The sequence below is a fragment of the Drosophila ficusphila genome, unplaced genomic scaffold (genome assembly GCF_018152265.1).
Source record: "Drosophila ficusphila isolate 14025-0441.05 unplaced genomic scaffold, ASM1815226v1 contig_106, whole genome shotgun sequence".
NCBI lineage: Eukaryota > Metazoa > Arthropoda > Insecta > Diptera > Drosophilidae > Drosophila > Drosophila ficusphila.
Window position 1 is genome coordinate 8,419,802 of NW_025063993.1, and position 25,013 is coordinate 8,444,814.

At 47.1% G+C, this 25,013-nt stretch overlaps 6 protein-coding genes across 11 annotated transcripts; 4 read left to right on the forward strand and 2 right to left on the reverse strand.

Moving 5' to 3' along the window:
- Positions 1–322: 322 nt before the first annotated feature.
- On the forward strand, positions 323–5,142 carry LOC108096259 (protein argonaute-2). 2 transcript variants are annotated; one of them, XM_043208386.1, is made up of 9 exons: positions 323–455; positions 519–581; positions 1,144–1,527; positions 1,648–2,150; positions 2,311–2,399; positions 2,454–3,063; positions 3,241–4,266; positions 4,323–4,693; positions 4,752–5,142. In XM_043208386.1, the coding sequence occupies exons 1-9, from the start codon at positions 440–442 to the stop codon at positions 4,840–4,842; spliced, it is 3,153 nt and encodes a 1,050-aa protein (XP_043064321.1). In that variant the 5' UTR covers positions 323–439; the 3' UTR covers positions 4,843–5,142. The 2 variants fall into 2 exon arrangements, with proteins under 2 accessions (XP_043064321.1, XP_017053202.2); XM_017197713.2 differs by having other exon boundaries at positions 1,144–2,150.
- On the reverse strand, positions 4,863–7,129 carry LOC108096260 (T-cell immunomodulatory protein). Its single transcript, XM_017197716.2, has 2 exons — positions 6,828–7,129; positions 4,863–6,770 (listed from the first exon to the last, which is right to left on the reverse strand). The coding sequence occupies exons 1-2, from the start codon at positions 7,018–7,020 to the stop codon at positions 5,173–5,175; spliced, it is 1,791 nt and encodes a 596-aa protein (XP_017053205.1). The 5' UTR covers positions 7,021–7,129; the 3' UTR covers positions 4,863–5,172.
- Positions 7,130–7,578: 449 nt separating this feature from the next.
- On the forward strand, positions 7,579–9,243 carry LOC108096464 (DCN1-like protein). Its single transcript, XM_017198075.2, has 2 exons — positions 7,579–7,780; positions 8,232–9,243. Exons 1-2 carry the CDS (start codon positions 7,778–7,780, stop codon positions 9,093–9,095), a joined length of 867 nt encoding a protein of 288 aa, XP_017053564.1. The 5' UTR covers positions 7,579–7,777; the 3' UTR covers positions 9,096–9,243.
- A 653-nt stretch (positions 9,244–9,896) lies between these two features.
- LOC108096314 (microtubule-associated serine/threonine-protein kinase 1) lies at positions 9,897–20,147 on the forward strand. 5 transcript variants are annotated; one of them, XM_017197806.2, is made up of 11 exons: positions 9,897–10,055; positions 11,694–12,474; positions 13,113–13,636; positions 13,692–14,242; positions 14,350–15,646; positions 15,704–16,100; positions 16,165–16,532; positions 16,731–17,891; positions 17,955–18,267; positions 18,333–19,307; positions 19,385–20,147. In XM_017197806.2, exons 2-11 carry the CDS (start codon positions 11,793–11,795, stop codon positions 19,582–19,584), a joined length of 6,468 nt encoding a protein of 2,155 aa, XP_017053295.1. In that variant the 5' UTR covers positions 9,897–10,055; positions 11,694–11,792; the 3' UTR covers positions 19,585–20,147. The 5 variants fall into 5 exon arrangements, with proteins under 5 accessions (XP_017053295.1, XP_017053299.1, XP_017053296.1 ...); XM_017197810.1 differs by lacking the exon at positions 9,897–10,055 and adding an exon at positions 10,059–10,152; XM_017197807.1 differs by lacking the exon at positions 9,897–10,055 and adding an exon at positions 10,121–10,218.
- Positions 20,148–20,662: 515 nt separating this feature from the next.
- On the forward strand, positions 20,663–23,094 carry LOC108096329 (probable Ufm1-specific protease 2). Its single transcript, XM_017197862.1, has 2 exons — positions 20,663–20,777; positions 20,836–23,094. Exons 1-2 carry the CDS (start codon positions 20,739–20,741, stop codon positions 22,615–22,617), a joined length of 1,821 nt encoding a protein of 606 aa, XP_017053351.1. The 5' UTR covers positions 20,663–20,738; the 3' UTR covers positions 22,618–23,094.
- LOC108096330 (general transcription factor IIH subunit 4) lies at positions 22,763–24,753 on the reverse strand. The gene is made up of 2 exons (XM_017197863.1): positions 24,417–24,753; positions 22,763–24,362 (listed from the first exon to the last, which is right to left on the reverse strand). Exons 1-2 carry the CDS (start codon positions 24,713–24,715, stop codon positions 23,162–23,164), a joined length of 1,500 nt encoding a protein of 499 aa, XP_017053352.1. The 5' UTR covers positions 24,716–24,753; the 3' UTR covers positions 22,763–23,161.
- Positions 24,754–25,013: the final 260 nt, after the last annotated feature.

Sequence of the window (25,013 nt, forward strand, 5' to 3'; positions counted from 1 at the left end):
TTTGGGATTAAACTCTTAAATATTATATTTTATTAACAAAATAAAAAATATTATTGATCAAAAACAAACCGTATAGATTGTATGTATATACTTATCAAGCTATTAAACAAGCAGCATTTGTTTTTTGTGTCAAGAGAGTTCATTTTAGTTTGGGGTTGATGAATTAGTGGAGCATTAAAAAACATAAAAAAGAGTTACTTTTCTTAATTACAAATTTTTTCAAAAGTAAAGAGCGCACAATTTCTTTTTCAAAAGCATTCAAAGCTGGCGTCCCAACCAATTTTTTACCATTAATAAAATTCCTTCTAGGCAAATTTAGGGAATACTTTATTTTAGTATTATAGGGAATTTGTTTTGGTATCTGGTCACATTGACAAAAACAAAGAACAACAGAGCAAATTCGGAAGATATTTAAACTAAATTGTTGAAAAAATCCAAGATGGGAAGGAAAAATAGTGAGTTGCCCCACATACTTAAATAAGTATATAGCATGTTCAAATTTTAAACTTCAAATCCAGAGTTTAAGCAAGAGGAAGAGAAGCCTTCATCTTCTGCACCGCAACAACAACAGCAACCACAAGGTGAGTGCAATTTACTGCAATTTGTCGACGAATGCAAGAAAAATGTATGTGTATTAGGATATTTACTAAATTATTGAAATTACAAAAACACTGTGACACTTAAAGGCATGGAAAAATTATGTTTTTAGGGGAGAGACAGTGGTAAATTTCAAAAGTATCTGATTTCCGGGGACTCACCGCATTCAATGTACCTATGATGAAATACTTGGGCCGTAACCTGTATTGGTGAAATGCGTTTGCTAATACATATACATACGTATATACACACAAACATATACATGTGATAACGAAGGAAAGTTGAAATGCGACTAGCTTCATTGTAAAGTCTAAATTAAAAATCGATTGAATTTTAAGTGCATCAAAATGAAATAGTTTAAGTAAATTATTTCCCTTTGGGTGTTATCAAATATAAAATCCTATATTTTAGCGTCGGAGTAAGGGAGTCGTATCGAAACCATATCCAAAAACTGACTAAATTTTTCTTTAACCAATAAAATGTAAAACAGATGCAAATTTTTTCTCATATTTTGATTGTTTTTAAATACGATTTTAAAACCCACAGCAGGTGCAGCAGGCCAACAGGCGGGAAGACAACAGCCATCCACCAGCTCTGGGGCATCTGGCTCTGGTGGCCAACAAGGCGGAGGAGGATGGCAGAAGCAGGGCGGTTCACAGCAGAAGGCCCAAGGCAGCCAAGGATGGGGTGGCCAGCAGCAACGTCCACAAGGACAAGGTGGTCAACAGGGACAGCAGGGAGGCTACCAGCAACGTCCTCAAGGACAACAAGGTGGTCCACAGGGACAGCAAGGAGGCTACCAGCAACGTCCACAGGGACAACAACGTGGTCCACCGGGACAGCAAGGTGGTTACCAGCAAAGTCCACAAGGACAGCAAGGACAAGGAGGTTCTCAAGGACAGCAAGGAGGATACCAGCAACGTCCACAAGGACAGCAAGGTGGCTACCAGCAACGTCAACAAGGACAACAAGGTGGTCCACCGGGACAGCAAGGTGGTTACCAGCAACGTCCACAAGGACAGCAAGGAGGCTACCAGCAACGTCCACAAGGACAGCAAGGTGGCTACCAGCAACGTCAACAAGGACAACAAGGGGGTCCACCGGGACAGCAAGGTGGTTACCAGCAACGTCCACAAGGACAGCAAGGAGGCTACCAGCAACGTCCACAAGGACAGCAAGGTGGCTACCAGCAACGTCAACAAGGACAACAAGGTGGTCCTCCGGGGCAGCAAGGTGGCTACCAACAACGTCCCCAACAACAAACATTTGCTCCATTGCCGGCACAGCCAGCGGGCAGCATCAAGAGGGGAACCATCGGCAGACCCGGCCAGGTGGCCGTGAACTATCTGGACATAGACATGAGCAAAATGCGAGATAAGGCCTATCACTATGATGTCAAGATCATGCCCGAGCGGCCCAAAAAGTTTTACAGGCAGGCATTCGAACAGTTTTGCGCGAATCAATTGGGCGGTGCAGTTGCCGCCTATGATGGCAGGGCATCCTGCTACTCGGTCGACAAGCTGCCATTAAAAACGCAGAACTCGGAAGTGACTGTAAGTTTAAGAAAAATTATTCAAAGTACAAAGGTACTTGGCATGGTCATGATCTTACCTGAATATTTGTTGCATGTAATATTCATATTAGTTATTCAAATTCGAATTAATAATTCATTTTCCCCCTAATGATCTTCCTCTCTATCGCAATGCCTTCCAGGTTACCGATCGTAACGGGCGCACTCTGCGTTACACGGTGGAGATCAAGGAGACTGCCGACTCGGAAATCGATATGAAATCGCTGACGAAGTAAGAAGTATAAGATATTAAATATATATAAATATTGTAAAACGTGCTTTGCAGCTATATGACCAGTAGGATTTTTGACAAGCCCATGCGGGCCATTCAGTGCATGGAAGTGGTGATGGCCGCTCCCTGCCACAACAAGGCCATTCGATCGGGTCGTTCGTTCTTTAAGATGTCCGAGCCTGGTCAGCGTTTTGATCTGGGCGATGGCTACGAGGCCCTGGTCGGCTTGTATCAGGCCTTCATGCTTGGCGACCGACCGTTCATGAATGTCGACATATCGCACAAATCCTTTCCAATTTCCATGCCGGTGATGGAATACCTGGAAGTGTATGGCTTGCGATCAAAAATTAACAACAATACCAATCTGGATCAGTCTAGGCGCTTTATTGAGCCGTTCCTTAGGGGTATCAATGTGGTTTACACACCGCCCAAGTCATTCGCCTCTGCTCCGAGGGTCTTCAAAGTTAATGGCTTGTCTCGCAACCCAGCCAGCACCCAGACCTTCGAGCACGAGGGCCACAGTATAACAATTGAGAACTATTTCAAGGCTCGCAATTACAAGTTGCAGTTTCCCAATCTTCACTGCCTGTCCGTTGGTCCTCCTGCTAAGGATATAATGGTGCCCGTCGAGCTATGCGCCATTGAGCCGGGTCAGGCCCTTAATGTGAGTTTCTTTATTTGATCTTTATTATTTTATTTCAACTGAATATGAAGTTTTTAATTTTTAATAATTAATTTTAAGTGCATTACTGTTAGTGTTCCTAATCACAAACTTTTTCCATATAAAGTTCCTCAATTCCACTGTGTCTTAATAATATTCTTCTACATTTTGTTTTTTTAGCGCAAAGATGATGCCACTCAGGTGGCCGCTATGATCAAGTTTGCAGCCACATCAACGAACGAGCGGAAAAGGAAGATAATGAACTTGCTGAACTTCTTCCAGCACAACCTGGATCCAACCATCAGTCGCTTTGGCATCCGCATCGCCGGCGACTTCATTGTGGTACACACTCGTACCCTAAATCCACCACAGTTGGAATACCAAGGCAAAAGGTTCTCGTCGGTTAGAAATGGTTCGTGGCGCATGGATAACCTGAGCTTCCTAGAGCCTAAGCCCAAGGCCCACACGTGGGCTATTGTGTACTGCGAAGCGCCGCAAGGCAAGATGCATTACAATCAGGTTAGCGACTTTGAGCGCCAAATGTTCAGTCAGAGCAAGATTCTGAACGTGAGTCTGGCACCCAAGGCAGAGATAAGGACGTTCAGGGACGAATTCCACCTGGACGAATGTTTTGCTGATCTTAAGCGCAACCAGTTCGATTTGGCATTTGTTATTTTACCTAAGTTTGTAAACAGAGGTTCGGGCGCCTCATACGATGTCGTTAAGCAAAAGGCTGAGCTCCAGCACGGCATTCTTACACAGTGCATTAAGCAGTTCACCGTGGAGCGGAAGCTGAATCCGCAGACCATTGGAAACATACTGCTCAAGGTCAACTCCAAGTTAAATGGCATTAATCACAAGCTCAAGGAGGATGCGGGTCTGAAAATGATTGAGAACGTGATGTATTTGGGCGCCGATGTGACCCATCCGTCGCCTGACCAACGTGAAATTCCAAGTGTGGTTGGCGTGGCAGCTTCCCATGACCCCTATGGCGCCTCCTACAACATGCAGTATCGCCTGCAGCGATCCGCTCTGGAGGAGATCGAGGACATGCTGTCGATAACATCGGAGCACTTGCGTGTTTATCACCAGTATCGCAAGAGATATCCGGAGCACATTCTATACTATCGAGATGGCGTGAGCGATGGCCAGTTCCCAAAGATCAAGAACGAGGAGCTGCGGGGCATTAATGCAGCCTGTGCCAAGGTCGGTTTGTTGCTATAAAGAAAGAAAAAAACACCATGTTGATTCAAATTTTGTAGGTGGGCATCAAGCCCAAGATCTGCTGTGTGATCGTTGTGAAGCGTCACCACACTCGTTTCTTCCCGAACGGCGAGCCTTCGCAGTTCAACAAGTTTAACAATGTGGATCCTGGAACCGTGGTCGATCGCACCATCGTGCATCCCAACGAAATGCAGTTCTTCATGGTCAGCCACCAGTCCATTCAGGGCACGGCCAAGCCGACTCGCTACAATGTGATCGAGAACACTGGCAATTTGGACATCGACTTGCTGCAGCAGCTAACGTACAACCTCTGCCACATGTTTCCGCGCTGCAATCGCTCGGTTTCGTATCCGGCTCCGGCGTACTTGGCTCATTTGGTGGCAGCACGCGGCCGCGTTTATCTCACGGGGTAGGTCATGGTTTTGATTTAATTATTCCTCTTTTTAAATCCCTTTTCTGTGTTGCAGCTCCAATAGGTTCATGGATCTGAAGAAGGAGTACGAGAAGCGCAAGATTGTGCCCGAATTTATGAAAACAAACCCCATGTACTTTGTCTAAGAGGAATACTCTCTAAAACATTATTTTTTTCGCTTTTATATTATCACATTTGTTAAACCATATACATATGTATACCAGATGAGAGAGACACCGTCTGTCGATTGCAAAAAAGCTTGTATTTCAAGAGATGTGGCGCATTCCCCGCCAATTAATTAATACTTTTTACAATCTGTTTTGGGCAATTCAAGGCGTCAATGAGATGAGAAAGCTTATAGTGTAATCAACAGGCGGGAGTCCTCATTTTGGCATATTAATTAACGTTAAATAAATATCAAATATTAAACTTGGGGAAAAGAAAAAGATTGCTTAGTTTACAAATATTTGGGGATCTTACATTGCATCGAAATGGAATTTATGGGATTCTTGCAGACGCTCCTGCTTATCCTCGCGCTTCTCTTTAATGTACAGCACCAGAATAATAAAGACGATGACCAGGCAGGTGCCGCCCAGCGCCACGACGCTCATCAGAATCAGTTTGCTCGGCGTAACGAAGAGCTGGGCCTTCCAGTGCGATGGTTCGTCTAGCGGCTTTGGCACAACAATGATCTGCGAGTTGGGTATGAGCTGTGTCCAGTTACGCAGCTTGCTGCCCAGTCCAACTGTCAGTTGATCAACAAAATTCGGCGTGCGGCCCAAACCAAAGCATGTGTACGGCAGTTGGAGTGCAAAATAGGAGGCCTGCGGTAATTGCACACTGCTCCCACACTGCTGATCCCCATCCTGTGTGGTCGTGCTGTAGGTGATTCGGGGACCCGGTAAATTAGTTCCATAAGTTCGCTTCTTTCGTCCCAATGGAGTGCGTCGTTCCGGATTCTGCTTGTTGTCCAAACCAGTCAGCACAATCACCTTTACAAAATTCGCATCGTAGTCGAGGGTGTTTCGGAAAGCCAGTGGTTGGTATTTGCCTTGCGCATTCTTCCGGATGAGGATCACATCGAGCACACCGTCTTGGTAAAAGTCGTAGAAAGCCCCGGCCACTGTATTGTTGCCCATTGGCGAAAGAGCGCCCCAACGCACCTCGAAGGTGCGCTTTAGCGGCTTATTGCACGTCGTGCAAGGCACGTTCTCCAGGAGGAAGGTCTGCGTCACTGGTTTTTCCACATTTAGCGGTTGCAGCGTGACCAGCAAATCCGGATAGCCATCCAAATTGAAGTCACCGCTTCTCGCCGTTATGGTCCTCAGGTAAACATCTTCCGAAACGGGCGGCACAAAGGCCCACGTGATGCCCTGCGGATCGCGAAAGTTGACATGCAGATTCCGAAAATCAGTGCCATCATGCACCATGATCGAAGAGTTTCGGCAATTCGAGTGAATGCAGAAGGGCACTACAATATTCTGCACGCCCTTTAGCTCAAAGTCCATGAAAACGGCTTGCCCGATGTGGTAGTCAGTGCCTCCGATGGGCTGGAACTTTATCTCATACTTGAAGCTAAAGTTCTCCTTCTTGTCCTTCTCGTTAATGCCGTACCAAACTTCGTAGGAGGTCTCCGTCTGCAGGAACAGATCGGCCAGGAAGTCCTCATTCAGATCTAGATAGGCATTGGCATTCGGTATGCTCAGCGAGTTGCCCTTGATCTCGGTGGGCTCCTCCTGATGGATGGGACTTGGCGGGAGCCTGCTGCTGTTGAAAATCCAGAAGGTACGTGTATCATCGGCCAAGCCGTACAAATCGATGATCATGTCGCGATTGGAATCCAAGGCCATAACTTCGCCTTTGCTGCTGAAGAGCGGCTCCTTGGAGCACTTCAGTTCGGTGGTGTTGCCCCAGTTGACGTGCACCTCGTAGGTGTTCGGCTGCGAACCCTTTAGGTTAACCAGCACGTCCATCAATGCGTCACCGTCGAAGTCCCCGGGAATCACACTGACAATGGTCTTTCCTCCGTATTGGCAGTAGGGACCAACCATCAGCAGAGGCTCGGTGTAGTGCCCTATAGAAAAACGGTAGTGAAAACGCCAAGAAAGGTGCTGTACCACTAAATGCTTACCATAGAGTATCTGCAACGTCTTCATATCGTCGCGAATCACAAAGACATCCGTTAGTTCGTCGGAATTAAAATCCCCAAATGCTGCCACAATTCCCTCTTTGATGTCAGCAAACACCTTGTCCGTGATATCACTGGCGTGGATCAAGTTGCCGAAGGCTAACAGGAGCCCCAGTACTAATGTGCATCTCGTCATCCCGGGCCCGTCAATTTCTACACTCCCAATTTGCGTTTTTTTTTTTGTTTGTCAGAGACTCTGCTTTGTTGTTAAAAAATCAATAGTGAATCAGATGTGGCTTGAGTTTGGTGCGTTTCCACTAACGCGGGAGAAAGTTATCGGTTTCAGATGTGTTTCCACTGCCGGTAAAATGTTAAACTTTTTATTTTATTTTAATACCATTAATAATTTAAATAAATAAATATTTCCGAAAATAAAAACTGGTTCTGAAAATGTTATATGAAGCTTGACTACCTTATACATGAATGATAGGTAGTTTTTGGCCTTTCTGTCACTTTGTTTTGGTATTACTCATGTATATATGAAAATTTTGAATATAAAACTTTTAAATTTTTACGACTCTCATTTAACTTTTTTAAAAAAATTTCGTTCTTTTTATGCTATCAGTTCCCCTTATGTATTGATATATTTTTTTCAGAATTGTCTGGTATACTTTATCAGTCAAGTAAAGGTCATATGACAGTGAATAAAACAAAATAAATACTTCATAGTAAAAATCTTAAAAAGTATTGCATTATCTCTAACTTGCTCAAACATTACCATACACGGTTTATTATTATGCAAATTAAACAAAAAGGAATAACGCGATTGGGTTTAGCTAATCGGCAGGCAAACAACCGACGTTTTCCAACACCTGCGCTCCGCAGTTGGGACGTTTTCCAACAAAGTTTTGCCCCGTAAAATAAACAAATAATAACCAATTATTGCCACAACAATGGTAAGTACAAGGCTAAACGGTATCCCAAGCTGTGAGGGCTAAGTTGAAAAGCAAAGAGACTCCGGGAGAAAGTGGAGAAAACGCTCTATTTTCCTATCCACTGCGTCTTCTTCTTCTTCTTGCAGCGCCAGCTTGGGCATACTAGTTGTTGTTGCTGTATTTATGCAATTCGCCTGGGCAGCAAAATCTTTAGTAAACAATAAAGAACGCTATAATCGTATAGTCAGGTTAATCTGACGTTCAGGTACACGGTGCTCAGCACCCTACATGTAGTCTGCTTTGCCTCTATGATTCAAAAACCAGATGATGTGATAACTTTTCTTAAAGTGGTTCTTTTTATAACAATTTTAGACAAAAACATTTCTTCCCTGCCAAATATCTACGCCCCAAAACTTGCATACTATCGCACAATATTTACTCCTTAGTTAATCATGATTTTAATAATTTGCAGAACAAATTGAAATCCAGCCAGCACCGTGAGAAGGTGAGGAAGTTCATATCGCTGACACAAACGGGCGAACACACGGCCATTTTCTGTCTGCAACAGAACGACTGGAAACTGGACCTAGCCAGTGATAATTACTTCCAGAATCCGGAGTACTACTACCGGGAGCTGGATCGCAAACGCATCGAACAGTTGTTCGTGCGGTATCGCGATCCCAGTGACCCACTGAAGATCGGATCGCAGGGCGTTATCCATTTCCTGGAAGATCTGGACCTTAAGCCGGACTCCAAACTGGTGCTGATTATTGCGTGGAAGTTCCACGCCGAGGTGCAGTGCGAGTTCTCACGGGATGAGTTCATCAATGGGATGTGCGATCTTGGTATCGATAGCATCGATAAGCTGAAGACGAAGTTGCCCATCCTCGAGCAGGAGCTGAACGATGCCAGCAAGTTCAAGGATTTCTACCACTTCACCTTCAACTACGCCAAGGATCCGGGGCAAAAGGGTATTGACCTGGACATGGCCATCGCTTACTGGTGCATCGTTCTGAGCGGGCGCTTTAAGTTCTTGGATATCTGGTGCCAGTTCCTCGAGGAGAAGCACAAGCGGGCCATCTCGCGAGACACCTGGAACCTGCTGCTGGATTTTGCCACCAACATCGATGATCGGATGAGCAACTACGATTCGGAGGGTGCTTGGCCAGTGCTTATCGACGACTTCGTCGAGTGGTGCCAGGAAAACAATCATCTCAAGGAGGATTCCTCTCCGGGATCCGGCTTCCAGCAGCAGTCGAACGCGAGCTCCAGCTCCCAGAAGAACATATCCAGCGCCTACCAGACCTCGCACAGTACAAACATGAACTATGGCTAACGAATTGTTACACTGTATTGTATTCTCATTAATGATAGATTTGCTTTTATTCTGATTATTCTAAATAACGGAGATTCTAAGCAAGGCCGGTAAATTTACATTTTCTCTATAAAAGCATCGTAATAAATAAATAAAGATAGTAAATGTACCATTGACCAGCATTCGATTTATTAAGAAAGACTTTGAAGAAGGTGCACAACTATTAGTTTATCCGTTTTTATTATTGGATTTTTTTATTTGTAGTGCTAACAATGCAATCCTAATTTAAAATATTGTAAACTAAAGCAAGTTTTATCTTATGACAAAAAAATTTGATTTTGCAAAAGCGGTTTTTCACCTGGTATTATTTTAGTAAATACTTCTCTAAGATATGTATGATCTTTAAAGTACTCTAGAATTACTCTAGAAAACTTTCAATCTTTGGCATAAATCGGTACTTATTCTTGTTGAAAATTTAAACAGGTAAAGGTTGTTCATGGTTTTAGGTTTCTTAATTTAATAACAGGAGAAAATGATTTTTAATTAAATAATATTCCTTAGAAAACTGTTAAATAGTATTTATTGTCTTCGGTCACACTGAAAAGTACCGTTTCCTTTTGACTTTTGTATAAACATTATTAGTAGCTTTAATTCCAATACAACTTCGAAAAAAAGATTCTAATTGTTTCAAACAAGATTTTTATCACATTTTACAAATTTATCTTACGGTTTCTTTAATTTGCTTAACTTTTGAAACACCCGCCATTCACAAATCAATGTTGAGATTTCAAGTCCATCACTTTCGTGACCTTCGATAAGTTGCCCAGCTTTTTGTGTCATCGCTAGTTGTGTGACCGTTCGGCTGATTGATATTGTTACAACGATTTTTCGCTGTTAAAAATATTTAATAATACCCCTTAAATCGCGTGCTAGGCACGCGAGTGTGTGTGTCAGCTCCAGTGCCAATGCTGCGTATAAAATGTAAATTAACAAATCAAGTGTTAAGCGATGTAAAGGAGAAAAATAAGCAATTGATTGTACCAAAAACCCCGTAATCGCAACGTCTGAGTGTGACTGTGTAAGAGTGTGGGCGGCGAAGGAGCCCCAACTCACCGACACACGCATACACCCATGCAAGCCCCCTGTATGTCTCACTCGTTGATGTTGTTGTTTCGTTTGGCCATAATTAATTTCGAGTCGAAAATCCTTTGCCCTTGGTTTTCTCTTATTTTTTTTCGGTCTGGGGTTCTATACAATATAATCAAATCTGTGCAAACACAGCAGTGGTCGCATTTGCGAATCCAATTATCATGTGAATAACTCGCGCGTCTCGCCTCGAGTGGGCGAAATTTAAACAAATATACGCCTAGTCGGCCGTCCGTGTGTGCGTATTGTGTGAATAAATGCCACTAAACACACAAAAATAAACGAAACGAAAACAAACGCCAACTGCCAACTGATAACCACAGAAGTCGGACTACGACAACGTCTATGAGACCCTGGAGCACCATTTACGATCGTGTCGTAAAGCTTATATATCTGTAGCCCCATTCCACCGCAATCCTCACCTGCAGATAATCCGATAATTTAGTGGCCTTTTTTAAGACCAGAGAAAAGGGCAAACAATGAAACACGAGAAACTGTGTTTCTTGGCTTGCATTTTAAGTAATTTAACTTAAGACCACTTAAGTCAAAGTAAGTTTTTTTGAAGCTGAACTAAAGATAACTGTAAGGACCTACAGAAAATTGTGTTTTAATATAATAACTTTGAACATCCTAAGGTGATTTAAGTAATTAAAGATATTGAATTTTTGAACATTATTAAAATTTTATAGATGCATATATACAGAGATTTTTCAAAAATTATTGAACACAATTACAAAAATAAAACAAGCGACCTTGTTCTTGAACGAAATAAAAAAATTATTTTGGATATTGTAAGTTTACGAAATGTAATGTTATGTGAACTTGAGAAAATTCCAATGGAAATATTGTAAATCTTTTATGTATTGTAAATAGGTGTGCAACTGTCAGCTTAGTTGGTTTTAATATAATGTAATGTTACTTCCATGAAAATTTGTTTTAGAAAGATGATAAAGTACTTAGGTAAACAATATTTACTTGTATGCAGACGATAAGCCTTCAAGAAATGCACCTAGGTATATTTTATTGAATCTTTTGACAAGAAACAAAGGTTTGCCAGGCAGCCAAAATAGTTTTCTGATTCAGCGGACTTTCAATTTTTGGAGGAAAAGATTTCCGTGTCACCCTTTTTACGTTGCGACATTGTGATTCAACATGCCCGGCATTTGCTCAGTGTGGATTTTCATCCCAAAACCAAGTGGGCGAGCGCTTCCCGTATACGTCGAATACATATATGAGAGTAATACGTATTAATTTCTTTCGATCCCATTTTTAACCGATTTATATATTTATTTTAATTTTTTTGTGCTGCTCGGCTCGTGCAAAGTGACAACTCAACGAGATTAATTAGCCAGGGGTTTGTGTGTGAAAACAATTGCCAGTGTCTGGGGATGGGAAGTCAACTGCTGGAGACTGTTAACTGTTAACGGGGAGACGGTTTGCCAGCCGCATGCTAATTAATTGTTCTTATTGCAGCTGCCGACGCCATGCCCAAAAGCCGAAGCAACAACACCCCGCAGACTAACAACAACATGCGATCCTGCTAAGATCAGAGAGCGAGATCCCAGCCCGATCATGAGTCGCCAGGAGGGAGCTGCTGCAGCAGCAGCTTCAGCTGCATCCCGTCCAGCCAAGGGAGCTGCCGGCCCAGCCACATCGTCATCCTCATCGACATCGACCTCATCATCCCACTCAGTGAGCGCTGCCCTGGGCAGCAAGATATCCACCTCGACGCCGCAGAAGGGCGACGATCAGCAGGAGCAGGAGTTCATCAACCAGAGCGTGGCCAGCGAGATCGAGGCCATGTCCATTTCGGGTTCCGTGTCCGCAGACAGCGGCAGCGGCACCACGGCGGCCACCATGAGCGGCAGTCCGGTGGCCAAGCGCCACTTGAGCACCGCCAGTCTGTCGCGGATTCGTCCGCAGTCGAGCTACTCGGCGAGGGTTCTCATCTTTGACGACTCCGATCAGGAGGCAGCTGCCGCCGCAGCAGCTCTGGCCGCCGCCACGTCCTCCTGCAACAGCAGCGTCAAGTCCTGCAGCGGATTGGAGTTGCTGCCCACCTCGCCGGCCAAACTTTCCATCGGCAACGACAGCACCAACGGCTCCTCGATGATGCGAAATCTAAATCTGACCAAGAGCTCGTCCGGCGGTCTTTCCGGAAGTTCCAGCTCGCTGCACTCGCGCGGATACACCGCCCTGCTCCGGAAGATTTCCTACCAGCAGCACACCAACTCGCTGCGAGCAGTTAGCAGTGGTAAGAAATTAAAAGGATTATTCAGGAATCAAGTTTCCCTGTCTTGATTTTAAAAGAGATTGGTAGACTTTATCCCATTTGAAATAATACCTATTTATTTTAAAAACGTAACAAGTTCGAGTTTAACTTCCATTTGTTATTTTTAATCAAACTGACTATAAAATTAGCTTTTTGTGCTAAGAGCGCATGTTTACAAGCTATTTTTATCCGTACAGTAAACTGTGAATTCTGCCGTAATTAACACCCCAAGATTGACACCTATATTGTACTAATCACGTTTGTCTGGCTGTCCTCGTAAGCTTTTATTACCACGTCTTCCGATTTAAATTGATATATGTTTTTTTCCTTTCCTAAAAAAAACTACGACTTTTGGGAAATAAGACATAATTATTTGTATTGATTTTTATAATAATCTTTGTAAATATTTTGACATAAGTCCACAAACCAGGATATTAGTAACTAGTTGTTTATTTGTATAACAATATTTACCAGATTAGATTACCTTAACAGTTAGGCAACATTTTATTAGTTACAATCTTCTGTAAGATGCTACTTGATCCCACTAAAATTATGTGGCTTCGTAAATAAACAATTTGTTGTATTCAGTTATTAATTATTATGATTATTATTAATTTCAGAGGCCTCCAACCTGCTGCGCATGCGTCACTCCTCGCTGGGAAAGTCGGCTCCCTGTCTCACGGGCAACTATTTCCGCCACGAACTGCAGGTTCCGCCTCCGATTCAGGCGCCTGGCTTTGGGGCGTCCACTTCGGGCGGCCACAACATCTCGCGGTCGGGCAGCTGTGCAGGAATTGGCCTGGCCAAGCACCATCATCACCATCATTTGCACGGCGTTGTGATGCGAGGATCGGCGGGCGGTGGTGCCGGTTCCTCTGGCGGCTCTTCGAGCGGAGTGGCTCACCATCGTCTTAGCTTGGTGACGAATGCGGCTGTCGTGGCTGCTGCTGGCGGATCTCGGGCCCATTCCCCCTACTCGGCCAGTCCCGTGGACAGTCCGCGTCTCAATTCACCCATGCCATTTGCATTTGCTCCCATCAAGAGGATCGCCTCCTGCCGGGGCGTTGTAGACGGTCGTCGCTGGTCAGTGGCATCCCTGCCCTCCTCCGGATACGGCACCACCCCGGGCAGCTCCAATTTATCGGTAGGTTGATCCATGTATTCATTGTGCATCTATTTAATGCATTATTTTACTTTAGTCTCAGTGCTCGAGTCAGGAGGGACTCAACCAGCTAGCGCACAACATTCCGGCCGGAGTCCAGGAGGCGGATGCCGCTGCCGTGGCCGCCGGCGCCTGTTGTGCCGAGCACCTCAAGCAGCATTGTCCCAAGCACTGCGCTCTGTTGCTGGCCGTTTCGCAGAAGCAATTGACGCCCCAGCCACCAAAGCTGCAGCCAACGCAGAAACTGATGCCAGCGCCTTGCGTCAATTGCTGCGCTGAATTGAGCTTGGCTTGCGGTGGTCAGCCTGGTGGAAGTGGTGGAAACGGAGGACCCTCTGCCAATAGCTCCGCCTCGAGTGCGATGCAAGTTGGAGGCCGAATGTCGCCCTTCTTTCGGCCGCGCTCTCGATCGCTGTCCAGTCCATCGCGTTCGCCGATCGTGGACAATGAGATTGCCGTGATGAACACCCTGTACAAGGAGCGCTTTCCCAAGGCAACCCAGCAAATGGAGGAGCGGCTGAAGCACTTCATCAACGAGAACAAGAGTGCTGCATGCAACAGCTTCAGAGATTCGCAACCGATTGTACGGTAAGTCAACTTATTTTTTATTTCAATAAGTATATAAAATAAATTAAATTCAAACACTTTAAACCTCATATAGTTGATTGCAAAACTAAACCCCTTTTCTCCCTCAGCTTTGTGCATCATCAGGTATTGGAAATGGCAAGGGATTGCCTGCACAAATCGGAGGCCAAGTTGATAACCTCGCAGTATTTCTACGAGTTGAGTGAGAATCTTGAGCGTTTGCTGGTCGAGACCAAGGAGAAGTCGCCGGAGGCGGCAGCCGAGCTGAATGGTGTGATTAAAAAGCTGTTGTTGATTATCTCGCGACCAGCGCGGTTGCTGGAGTGCCTGGAATTTGACCCGCAGGAGTTCTACGAGCTGTTGGAGGCCGCCGAGGGTCACGCCAAGGCCATGCCGGTGATCAAGGCAGACATTCCGCAGTACATCATCCACAAGCTGGGCCTCAATCGCGATCCCATTGCCGAACTGCAGCAGGAGTTGCGCGAAACACAGCAGATGTGCTCGGAGCAGGTCACCGTGGATGCGGACCCACTGCAGCCAAGTGGCAGTTTGCTCCTCAACTCACCGCTTACCAGTGCAGCCAAACAGTTGAGCAGCCTGGCTCTGGATTCGATTGCCTTGGACTCGGGAAGTGGCACCGTCACTCCACAACAGCCTCCGCAGACACCGGTGGCCACGAGCGAGACAGCTCCTACTTTTGCGCTGGCCATCAGTCAGATGAATGAGGAGCGAGCGGGAACAGCTGGTGGAAGTGGAAGTGCAGTTGCCGCAGGTTCGAGTGTGGCGGGAACAGGAGCTGCTGTAGCTGGAGGAATAACTGGAGGAGAAGGAGGAGGAGCGGCAGGAACAGGAGCGGTGGCACAACAACCCTCACCCCACGAAAACGACTTTGACATCGTCAAGCTGATCTCAAATGGTGCTTACGGAGCCGTCTACCTGGTGAAGCACAAGACCACACGTCAACGCTTCGCCATGAAGAAAATTAACAAAAATAATCTCATTCTTCGGAATCAAGTGGAGCAGGTTTTTGCCGAGCGCGACATCCTCTCGTTCGCCGACAATCCCTTTGTGGTCAGCATGTACTGTTCGTTCGAGACGAAGAAGCACCTGTGCCTGGTGATGGAGTACGTGGAGGGCGGCGATTGCGGCACGCTGCTGAAGAACATCGGGCCACTGCCCGCGGACATGGCCCGCTTCTATTTCGCCGAGACAGTATTAGCCGTAGAGTATCTGCACAGCTACGGCATCGTGCACCGCGACCTGAAGCCGGACAATCTACTCATTACCGCCTTGGGTCACATCAAGCTCACCGACTTTGGCCTCTCCAAGATGGGCCTAATGTCGTTGGCCACCAATCTGTACGAGGGATACATCGACTCGGAGACCAGGCAGTTTTCCGACAAACAGGTATTCAATAAAGGCTTAACTTTAAAACTTATTTACTGATTGCTTTTCTTGTTTTAGGTTTATGGCACTCCGGAGTACATTGCTCCCGAGGTGATCCTACGCCAGGGCTATGGCAAACCAGTCGACTGGTGGTCCATGGGCATTATACTCTACGAGTTTCTCATCGGTTGTGTTCCGTTCTTTGGCGAGACCACTGAGGAGCTGTTTGCGCACACTGTCAACGATGACATCGAATGGCCGGACAGCGAGGATTGGCCAGTGCAACCGGAAGCAAAGGACATCATTTCGCAACTGCTGCAGCAGAATCCGCGCGATCGTTTGGGCACCCAAACGGGAGCGCTTGAGATGAAGGAGCACGAGTATTTTCTGGGCATGGATTGGAATTCGCTGCTCCGCCAAAAGGCGGAGTTTGTGCCGCAGTTGTCGCATGATGATGATACTAGTTATTTTGACAGTAAGCTGAACACTAGATAAAAATATTAAATATAATTTAACAAACTATCTTTACTTTCAAATAGCTCGCATGGATCGCTATAACCATGATCTGGGCGGCGAGGATACGGACGACACGGATGACACTCCCGTTTTTGGCAGTTTTAATTCGTATACGCCGCAATACAGAAAGCAGCATTATAGTTGGTCTCGCCATGCCACGCCCACGGCCACCGATGGAGTGAAACCCACTGCTCCGCCAGCACTGACTTCGGTGCCATCGCGTGCTCAGGAGATTCCAACGGCGCCAGCCGGTCCCCTTTCAACTGGCACATTGCCGAAACTGAAAACGGGCAGCGGAAGCGGCAGTGGAAGTGGCAGTGGTTCGGGCAGTGCCTCCAACGAGGGAGTGGTCAACAAGTTCTTGAACACGCCACAACTGCGAAAACTGGATGTGAGTATTAGCTGGGCATAAACATAAGTTTTAAACGTGCTAACCGATTAATTAAAAAAACTAAAATAATGTAGAATGAAATGGTTGTAAGTTGTTGTAATATTTTTAAATTAAGATTTATTTTGTATACTATTTTTACTTGTAAATCATACATCTATTTATTATTCTTTTATTATTATTATCTATCTTACTTTACAGCTCTCGTCCAGCTGCCTAAAAGTGCCGTCCACGCCGGATGCCGACTACTTGCCCGAATTGCTGCACAACGTGACCATTGGCAACGACGCCGAGTTGCGGATGCTGAAGCACTACCTGCAACAACCCAATCCAGGGGCCACGCAGCGCCTGCAGCAGCGCCACAGCATGCCGCCGAATACGACCACCATCATTAGTACGCCGGCCACACCGCCACCCACTCAAACTCAGGCGGCAATGGCGGCCACTCCGCCAACGGCAACGGTGGGCAGCAGCTTTTCGCGCAGCACACCGGAAAGCTCGCAGACGGACAGCGATGACTTCTCGCCGCAGATCAACCGGAAACGGAAGGGCGTTTGCGCCAGGGACATCTTGCCGCGATTCTCCATCTCGATCGAGGACGAAACCATTTCCGCCGGCAGCTCATCCACCGAGAACATGAACTTGCCGAGGGAACAATCCCCGCTGGCGCTGCAGCATCAACCGAAATCGATGGACGGCAGCACGAGTGGCAGCAGCATGAAGCATCATCGTTCCAGGTCTATTGTTAAATCGGCATCCGCTTTGGGTTTGTCGCTAACCACTTCGCTGGACAACATGCAGTTGGCCGCGCAGTTGTGCGGCATCCAATCGCCCGGCGGAGGAGGCAACGGCTCCAGCACGGCCAGCTCCAGGGATACCTCACCTTGCCGGGAGCTCTCGCCGCTGGTGACCAATCTGAAGCCACCGATCATTATTCGACGTGGACCGCGTGGCTTTGGCTTCACTGTCCACACCATTCGCGTTTACTATGGCGACACGGACTTCTATACGATGCATCATTTGGTCATGGCGGTGGATGAGGGTAGTCCTGCATTTGAGGCCGGATTGCGGCCTGCGGATCTCATTACCCATGTGAACGGAGAGGCTGTGCAGGGTCTGTTCCACACGCAGGTGCTGCAGCTGCTCCTGAGTGGCGGCGAGCATGTTACCCTAAGGGCCACGCCACTTGAGCACACCAGCATCCAGAGCGGTGGACGCAAGCGCGATCTCATGCAGAGCAAGCTGGCCAAGAAGGGTCTCAATCGCCAGAAGAAGCAGACGAAGCGGGAGCACGACAAGAAGCGCAAGACCTCGCTGTTCCGCCGGATAAGCAGCAAGCGTGCCAATGCCGAAATGCAGCAGGTGAGATTACATTTAATCAGTGGCTTCAAAGCATTGAATTTAACCCACTTATAATTCTTGCAGTACTCCGCTGGCACCAGTTCACCCACCACTCCATCGGCCAGGAATTTGTCGCCGCTGGACTCTTCGTACCACAGCAGCTGCTGTCAGTCGGCCGCCAACTCATCGCAATCCACCTCGCCCTCATCCTCGTCGCCCAACACACCCACCGGTTCGAGTGGTTCCAATCACGGTGGTAACGCAGGAGCCGCTCCAGTTGCTCCCTCGGCCCTCAGTGTGCAATTGCCCGCTGCTTTGCCGCCAACGCAATTGGTGCTTCTGCCTCACGTGGGAGCCGTTGTCGGCAGCAGTCCCACCTCTGTGGGAAATGTGCCAGGTGGGAAGCTTAAAAAATAATACCTGTTATTAGATCATTAAGTAAACCCTTTAATTTTTGAATAGTATCTCCCACTGGCGTCGTTCCGCAGCTGTATCAGCGTCCATCCACTCTCCATGGTCTAAAGCACAAGCTGCACGCGGCCACTGCCGTGATCGCAGGTGGCGGCAATGCCAGTAATCCCGCCGGAGGACTGAAGACCCTCCACACGACGAGCAACAATTCGCTGCCGAATCGCCGCAAGTCTGTGGGTCACATTCCGCTGTCTCCGTTGGCCCGAACACCGTCGCCATCGCCGCTGCCATCGTCGCCCACGCGATCTCCATCCCCGTTGGCCTTTCCGCTGGTTGGCCATCAACCCGGCGCCTCGAACACCACGCAGTCGTACAGTCCGGGCAGCACACTGCCCACTTTGCAAACGGCGGTGAATGCGAACAGCAAGAAGGCGGGATTTGCTCGGACCAAGTCGGCAGAGCCCAGTTCTCCGTTGCTAAGGCGCGCCTTGTCCCCGGATCGCTTGCATCCGCGCAGTGCCGAAACGAAGATATCGCCACTTTGCTGCTCGCCGCCCATTAAACAGCCGACGCACCAGCGAGTGGTGACCACCACCTGGCGGTCGACACCAGGCGGCACTGCAGCGGCAGCTGGAGGAGCCGCCGTTACTGGAGCAGCTTCGAGTTCTGCTGCAGGACAACAACCGCAGCAACTGGCCACGTCCGCCGCTGAGGAATCTCAAAGACAAAACGCTGGGGCTACGGTGGTTCCCACAACCGCTGCCGGAACAACAGAGCAAAGTAACACTGCTGTGGTCACCCTGGCCAATTGTGAGCCGCTGCCGCGCATTGCCGAGGAGAAGGATTCGCCCACCAGCACCCAGGACAGCAGCAGTGTGTCCGAGGGATTTATGCCCGCCATCGAGGAGTACGCCGAAGGTGAATCTTCGTCCTCGCCCACTCAAACTCTGGAAAAGCCGACGAAGGTGAAGGCCACCGAGCAGCCAGAGATGGAGCCGGCTGGCAAAAGCAAAAAGGTCGACCAGGGTTAGTTACTTTACATGCATGCCTTTGGTTTTCACATTATAAGGAACTTTATAATAAAATTTGCTATTATATTTCAGGAAAAACCTCGGCCCCTGGAACACCGGCACCCAAAACCAAGCCCCAGAACACTGGCTGTAAAACTTCGATGACAACGACTAAGCCGGCCAGTCCAAGCGTGACTATTTCCACAGGACCGCGCAAGGACTCAACGGCTGCGACAGGAGGCGGAACCACTGGAGCAACGGGAGCCACTTCAGCTGCCAAGCAGAGAAAGTAGCACCAGAACAGCCGTGGTGGATATGGATGCTTGTGTTTTAAATTTCGCGTTTAAAGGATTATCTTAGATGGGAAAGGACGTGGAAAGAATGATATGAAAGCCGCAGGAATTCAATATATATTTGTAGTGAGGGTTTGCGTTTTAAACTTTTTTGAAGTAAGCTTGTGTTTTTTGCGCAAATCATACAATTTAGCAATGAAATTAATTAGAAAATTCTGAAACCTAGTAGCTTGTAGATGTCGTAACTAAAGGATACAAAAAAAGATAACCGCTTGAAAACTCTTTATGTAAATTAGTAGGCACGAAAGCAAATCGAGAAAAAGCACGATATTCCAGTTAAAGCAAATCTAAGAGGCACCACGCAATTATGTACTGTATATAAATGTGTAACATTGATAGAATTAACTAATTGTGGACTACGGACGGCGAGTCGAAGGGAGAGTCATGTGGAGCGAAGAGAGGAGCGCGGTGTGTGAGCTGCGTTTATAACATTTTTGCGAATCTATACACTATGCCGAATTCAATATAAAATCTATATTAAATAAATGTTATATGTGTGTGTATTAAAAGCGTTTAATATTTTTTGGTGCACTGATGGATCAGAGCAACCACAATTTATGGAGAAATGTGGTCTGGCAATGAATTTGCTTGCAATTGAAATAGTCAGTCATGTTATGTGACTTAAATTTTTAAAATTGTTTAACGTAAATTTTTCAAACGCAATTGATTTAGAAAATTGAAGTTGTTTCCAATAATGTAATGGATTTTTTGGATACAACTTTATAACAAACTTTCTGATCTATTTAAAAAATAGTTATTGATTTTAATTTTACTATTCTCAAACATTTAAATCAATTGAAGTTGTTTCCAATAATGTAATGTATTTTTTGGATACAACTTTATTACAAACTTTCTGATCTATCAATATTTAAAAAATAGTTATTGTTTTTAAATTTACTATTCTCAAATATTTTTGGTTAATTAAATAAATCTTTATTTCTGAAGTTTTGAAAGACTTAAAAAGGGGATTTTCTGTGCCCATGTCGATAGGTTTTTAGCCCCAACGACGCTGTTATCGATAGATAATTGCCAGCTGTGCAATAATTACGCTTGTGGCCGAATTACTTTATTTTCATTAAGATTTTTAACGAAACATGCTGCCCAAACTGAAGATTTCCGCATTCCTGCTTAAGGTGAAAGTTCATTAAGCTTAAATAGTAATAGCATTTAACCAGAACATTCCGACTTTAGCGCCTGGAGCGAACTAAGCAACAGTGCAGTGGTTGTTTATATGGAGTTTTCTACGGAGAGGGAACCCTACTCCTTCTGAGTTTCAACATTGAGTCCAGTTTGGGACAGCTGAACTACGAGCAGATTCAGCACAGATTCCCGGCAGAGCTGGATCTTTGTGGGCTAGTAAAGTTCGGCGATTGCACCGATGGCGAGGCACACCTTAATGAGGTCATCAAATCAGTGGACATCACTGATAATCCCATCCTGCTGCAGTGCGAACTGGGTACCTTGGTTGGCCTACGTGCATCTTTCTTTGTCCACGGCAAACTGGAGGAGGTGCCCTACGAGGTGATGGAGGCAGAGCAGCTGTACAATGACTTCTGTTTCACGCGGCTTCAGTGCGGATTCTTTCTGCAAACAGCTGCCACACGGGAATCCGTTTCCCGGGAAATGCACGTGCTGCGCAAGCGTGTGGCCGATGGCAGTCTGGTGTTTAATGTACCGCAGACCAAGATCTTCATCAACAGCTGCGGCCCACTGGATCAGCAGTTTACCAGTGGATCCCAAATACAGGACCTTATTGATGTCATTCCTAGTCCAGGAAATGAAAAGGAGTCTGCCGGTGGCGACAAGAAGAAGGGCAAGCAAGCCCCGGTCAAGCGCCTGGCGCCCACTGGCTGCGACTACGAGGTAATCCCCATCGATGTGCTGCGCACTCGCAGCCGGGATCCCGTCGCCCGGGATTCGCCACCCCATCCGGCACTAAGCATAGGCGTGTTCACCGAGGAGCAGACCAGAGTACAGGTTCCACTGCAAGTGGAAGCCATGGCCATCCTGTGCCGGAAGACCAAACTGCTGCGGCTGTACGATGTGCTTATCGAGAGCATCTGCCGGGCTTTGAGATTATTCGAGCTTAGCCTCATCGAACACCTCACAGAATCCGAGAGCGGCAAGTTGCTGGTGCCCGCCAGCTACCACTTTTATCCGCAGGAGTTCGGACACTTTGTAAGCTGCGCCTACCTGGAGGATCTGGGCGATGATGAGCCGAGCATGCAGGAAAGACGGAAGCGACTCCATCGCCAGTTTGCCTTGCCTGTCAGTCGTCCGTACTTCCGCCGAGCCAATCAGGTGCGCTTCCTCGGCGAATCGGAGGACACACCGTGGACTCCGCTGCTGAACACGCACATTGGAGTCCGTCCCAGTGGCGTTACCGATGGCAAGGAGTACTTGGTGAACGGCAACTACCACTACTACCACTATCTGCAGCAGCAGGTGCAGGATAAGGGATGGGGCTGCGCCTACCGATCGCTGCAGACGATCTGCTCGTGGTTCGTCCTGCAGGGCTATACGAACGCACCGATTCCCACGCACCTCGAGGTGCAGGAGTACCTGCACAAGATCAACGACAAGCCGGCCGCCTTTGTCGGCTCCTCGCAATGGATTGGCTCCACGGAGATCAGCATGTGCCTTCAGGGATTCCTCAACGTGGACTCGAAGATCCTGCACGTGGCCTCCGGGGCGGAGTTGGCCACCGTGGCCTCTGAGCTGGCGATGCACTTCCAGACGCAAGGAACCCCGGTGATGATCGGCGGCGGTGTGCTGGCCCACACGATTATCGGAGTGGACTACTGCGTGCAGACGGGTCAGGTGAAGTTCCTCATCCTGGACCCGCATTACACAGGAGCCGATGATCTGGCCACTATTCAGATCAAGGGCTGGTGCGGCTGGAAGGGCATGGACTTCTGGGCGAAGGGCAGCTACTACAACCTCTGCATGCCCCAGCGACCGATCTTGTATTAAGTTCCGCCACATCCATTTCCATTTGCATTTAAGTAGGTTAGGCTGGGTCGAACTGCTTTTTAATTACTTATTTTCGAACGGAATATTTAAACTAGTCGGAATTCATTTTCTTGAAGGTCTGGTACGAAAAGCAAAACAAACAAAATGGTTTTATATATGTTTTATTTGTTGAACGCATATTCATTTATTGATCAGTTCCATATTTCCTTTGTAAAAGTCCAACCAGACCTTAAGTATTCAAGAAATTGATTTCGAATTGCTTTTACATCGTTTCCTTCGGCTCAGTTCTTAATTAATGGCATTCTAACATGTCGACCCTCCCTGAAGTACGATCTAAGGTCAAGCTTTAAAGTGGTTTCGTGTGTAATAATTTCTTGTATATGATACCTATGTACTTTAATATTATTCTCCTTCTTGTACGTTATATGTCGATGCTATATCTCCCACTCAATTATTAAACAATATACTAAACAGTTAGCTTAAAAACGATATGGAGGAGGATGTGGCTCTCGAATAACCTTCGCAGAAGTGAAGTAGTTCCCGCTTAAACTCCACTCTTTGAGTACTTCTTCCAGTAGCGCTTGACGTCGTCGTGGCCGTTCTTCTGCACCACCATGGTGCGGGTTCGCTCGTTCTGCCACACCAGCATGTGTATCGACTGGGCGTAGTCCCTTAGCGTCACGAAATCCGTCTGGGAGAGGAACTGGTTGTAGACGACGCCCTCCGTGTAGGTGAAACGATTTCGTTCCAATTCCCACAGCTTAATTTGATCAACGACCGTTGGTGGCAGGCAGGATTTGGACTGGATGGCGGACTCCACCAGCCGCATGTTTGGATGGGCATACTGTTCCAGATACGAGACAATCTGCTCGGCAGTGATTCCACCGCGCAGCGCCTGACGCACTGAATCTCGAGTGAGCACGCCCACGACGAGATTGGGAAAGCGGTAAAGCAGCTCCGTAAACAGACCCAAGACGGCCACCTGGAGCGGTGAGTCGGTGTAGGCATACACGCGGTAGTTCGTCTCCACCACGATGTAGCCGCTGTCATGGGTCCCCTCCTCTTCCGAAGCCACAGACGCAGTCGCCGCCGCCTCCTTGCTGGTCACATTCAGGGCCAAACGAGTGGGATAAAAGCGACCCTCCTTGCGCTTTCGCTGGAAGACCAATCCAAACTCTCTTAGATGCTGAAGGAAGGTGAGCATCTGGTTGTTCATGCCCTCCGAACTGTAGTCCCTGCCCAGCGTCGAGAAACTCAGCTGGAACAGCATGGACAGACACTCGGGCAGGCTGATCCCTCGCTCCTCGCATGTGTCCAGGTATTGGAGCATAAAGTGCCACACCTGAGCCCGCGTGTCCAGCAGCAGGAACTGGAAGCCCTGACGGGTTATTGTAATGCCATCGCGTTCATCACGCTTCATTAAATTGGCATGCAGTAGAATCCTTACTGCATCCGGACTAATCGCCTCCGCATCGCTACCATTACGATTCCCAGTGCCGACCATGTAGTGCAGCACGCAGCGCCAGCGGGACATGGCGTATTGGTCCAGGAAGGCGATGTCTCTGGGCTTCGAATCCTTCTCCAGCGTGTTGGTCATGGGCCAAGGCTTTCCTCCGCCCAGCAGCACCTGGCGCACGCTTTTTTTGAAGGTGGGAGAAAGTTCCCAGGCGGAAAGTCCACCCGGAATGGCTGTGACCCGCCAGACATTTAGCGCTGTCAGACAGCTGGTAGCCTCCGTTTGCTCCCTGCAAAATGAAGTGATAAAGTAGGAGTTTTGAAATTGCAAGAGGTTGTCTTACTTGGCACATCGTTGAGCACCCCAAGAGGTGACTACCGCTTGTGGCACCGGTTGATCCACGAACAGTATCCGTATGATAAACTGCCTGGCGATCTCGGGCAGCTCCCGGAACACGGCCAAACAAATGGGCGGATAGTTGTAGAGCTTCTCCAGCGTCTCGGGCGTTTGGCGAGTGCGCAGATATTCCTGGAAATCCTTACACTCTAGGTTCGCCGGTCCTTGCACCAGAGGCGACAGACCGCTGGTTCCACTGCCTCCGGCAGCCGAATAACGACCAGCTCCGGATTTCGTGTCGGCCATGTCGAAATTCGGGTCGAAATGTAAACAAAAGGAATCACAGCGGCATCGATAGCCGGTCTTTAGCCGGCTGACAATCGATAGTTAAGAAAAGGAAATCTAAGAGTGGGTCTAAGTTGTTAATATTTCTTTAAGAAATTCAATTTTATTGTTGCTGTTAAAATAGATATAAATGACAAAATATCTTGCTTATTTAGTGTTCATTATTTACATTAAAAACAATTGCCTACAATAATATATGATAAATCGGAAAGTCCCTTTGCAACACCCATGTATTTGTGCATTGCCTACAATAGTGATG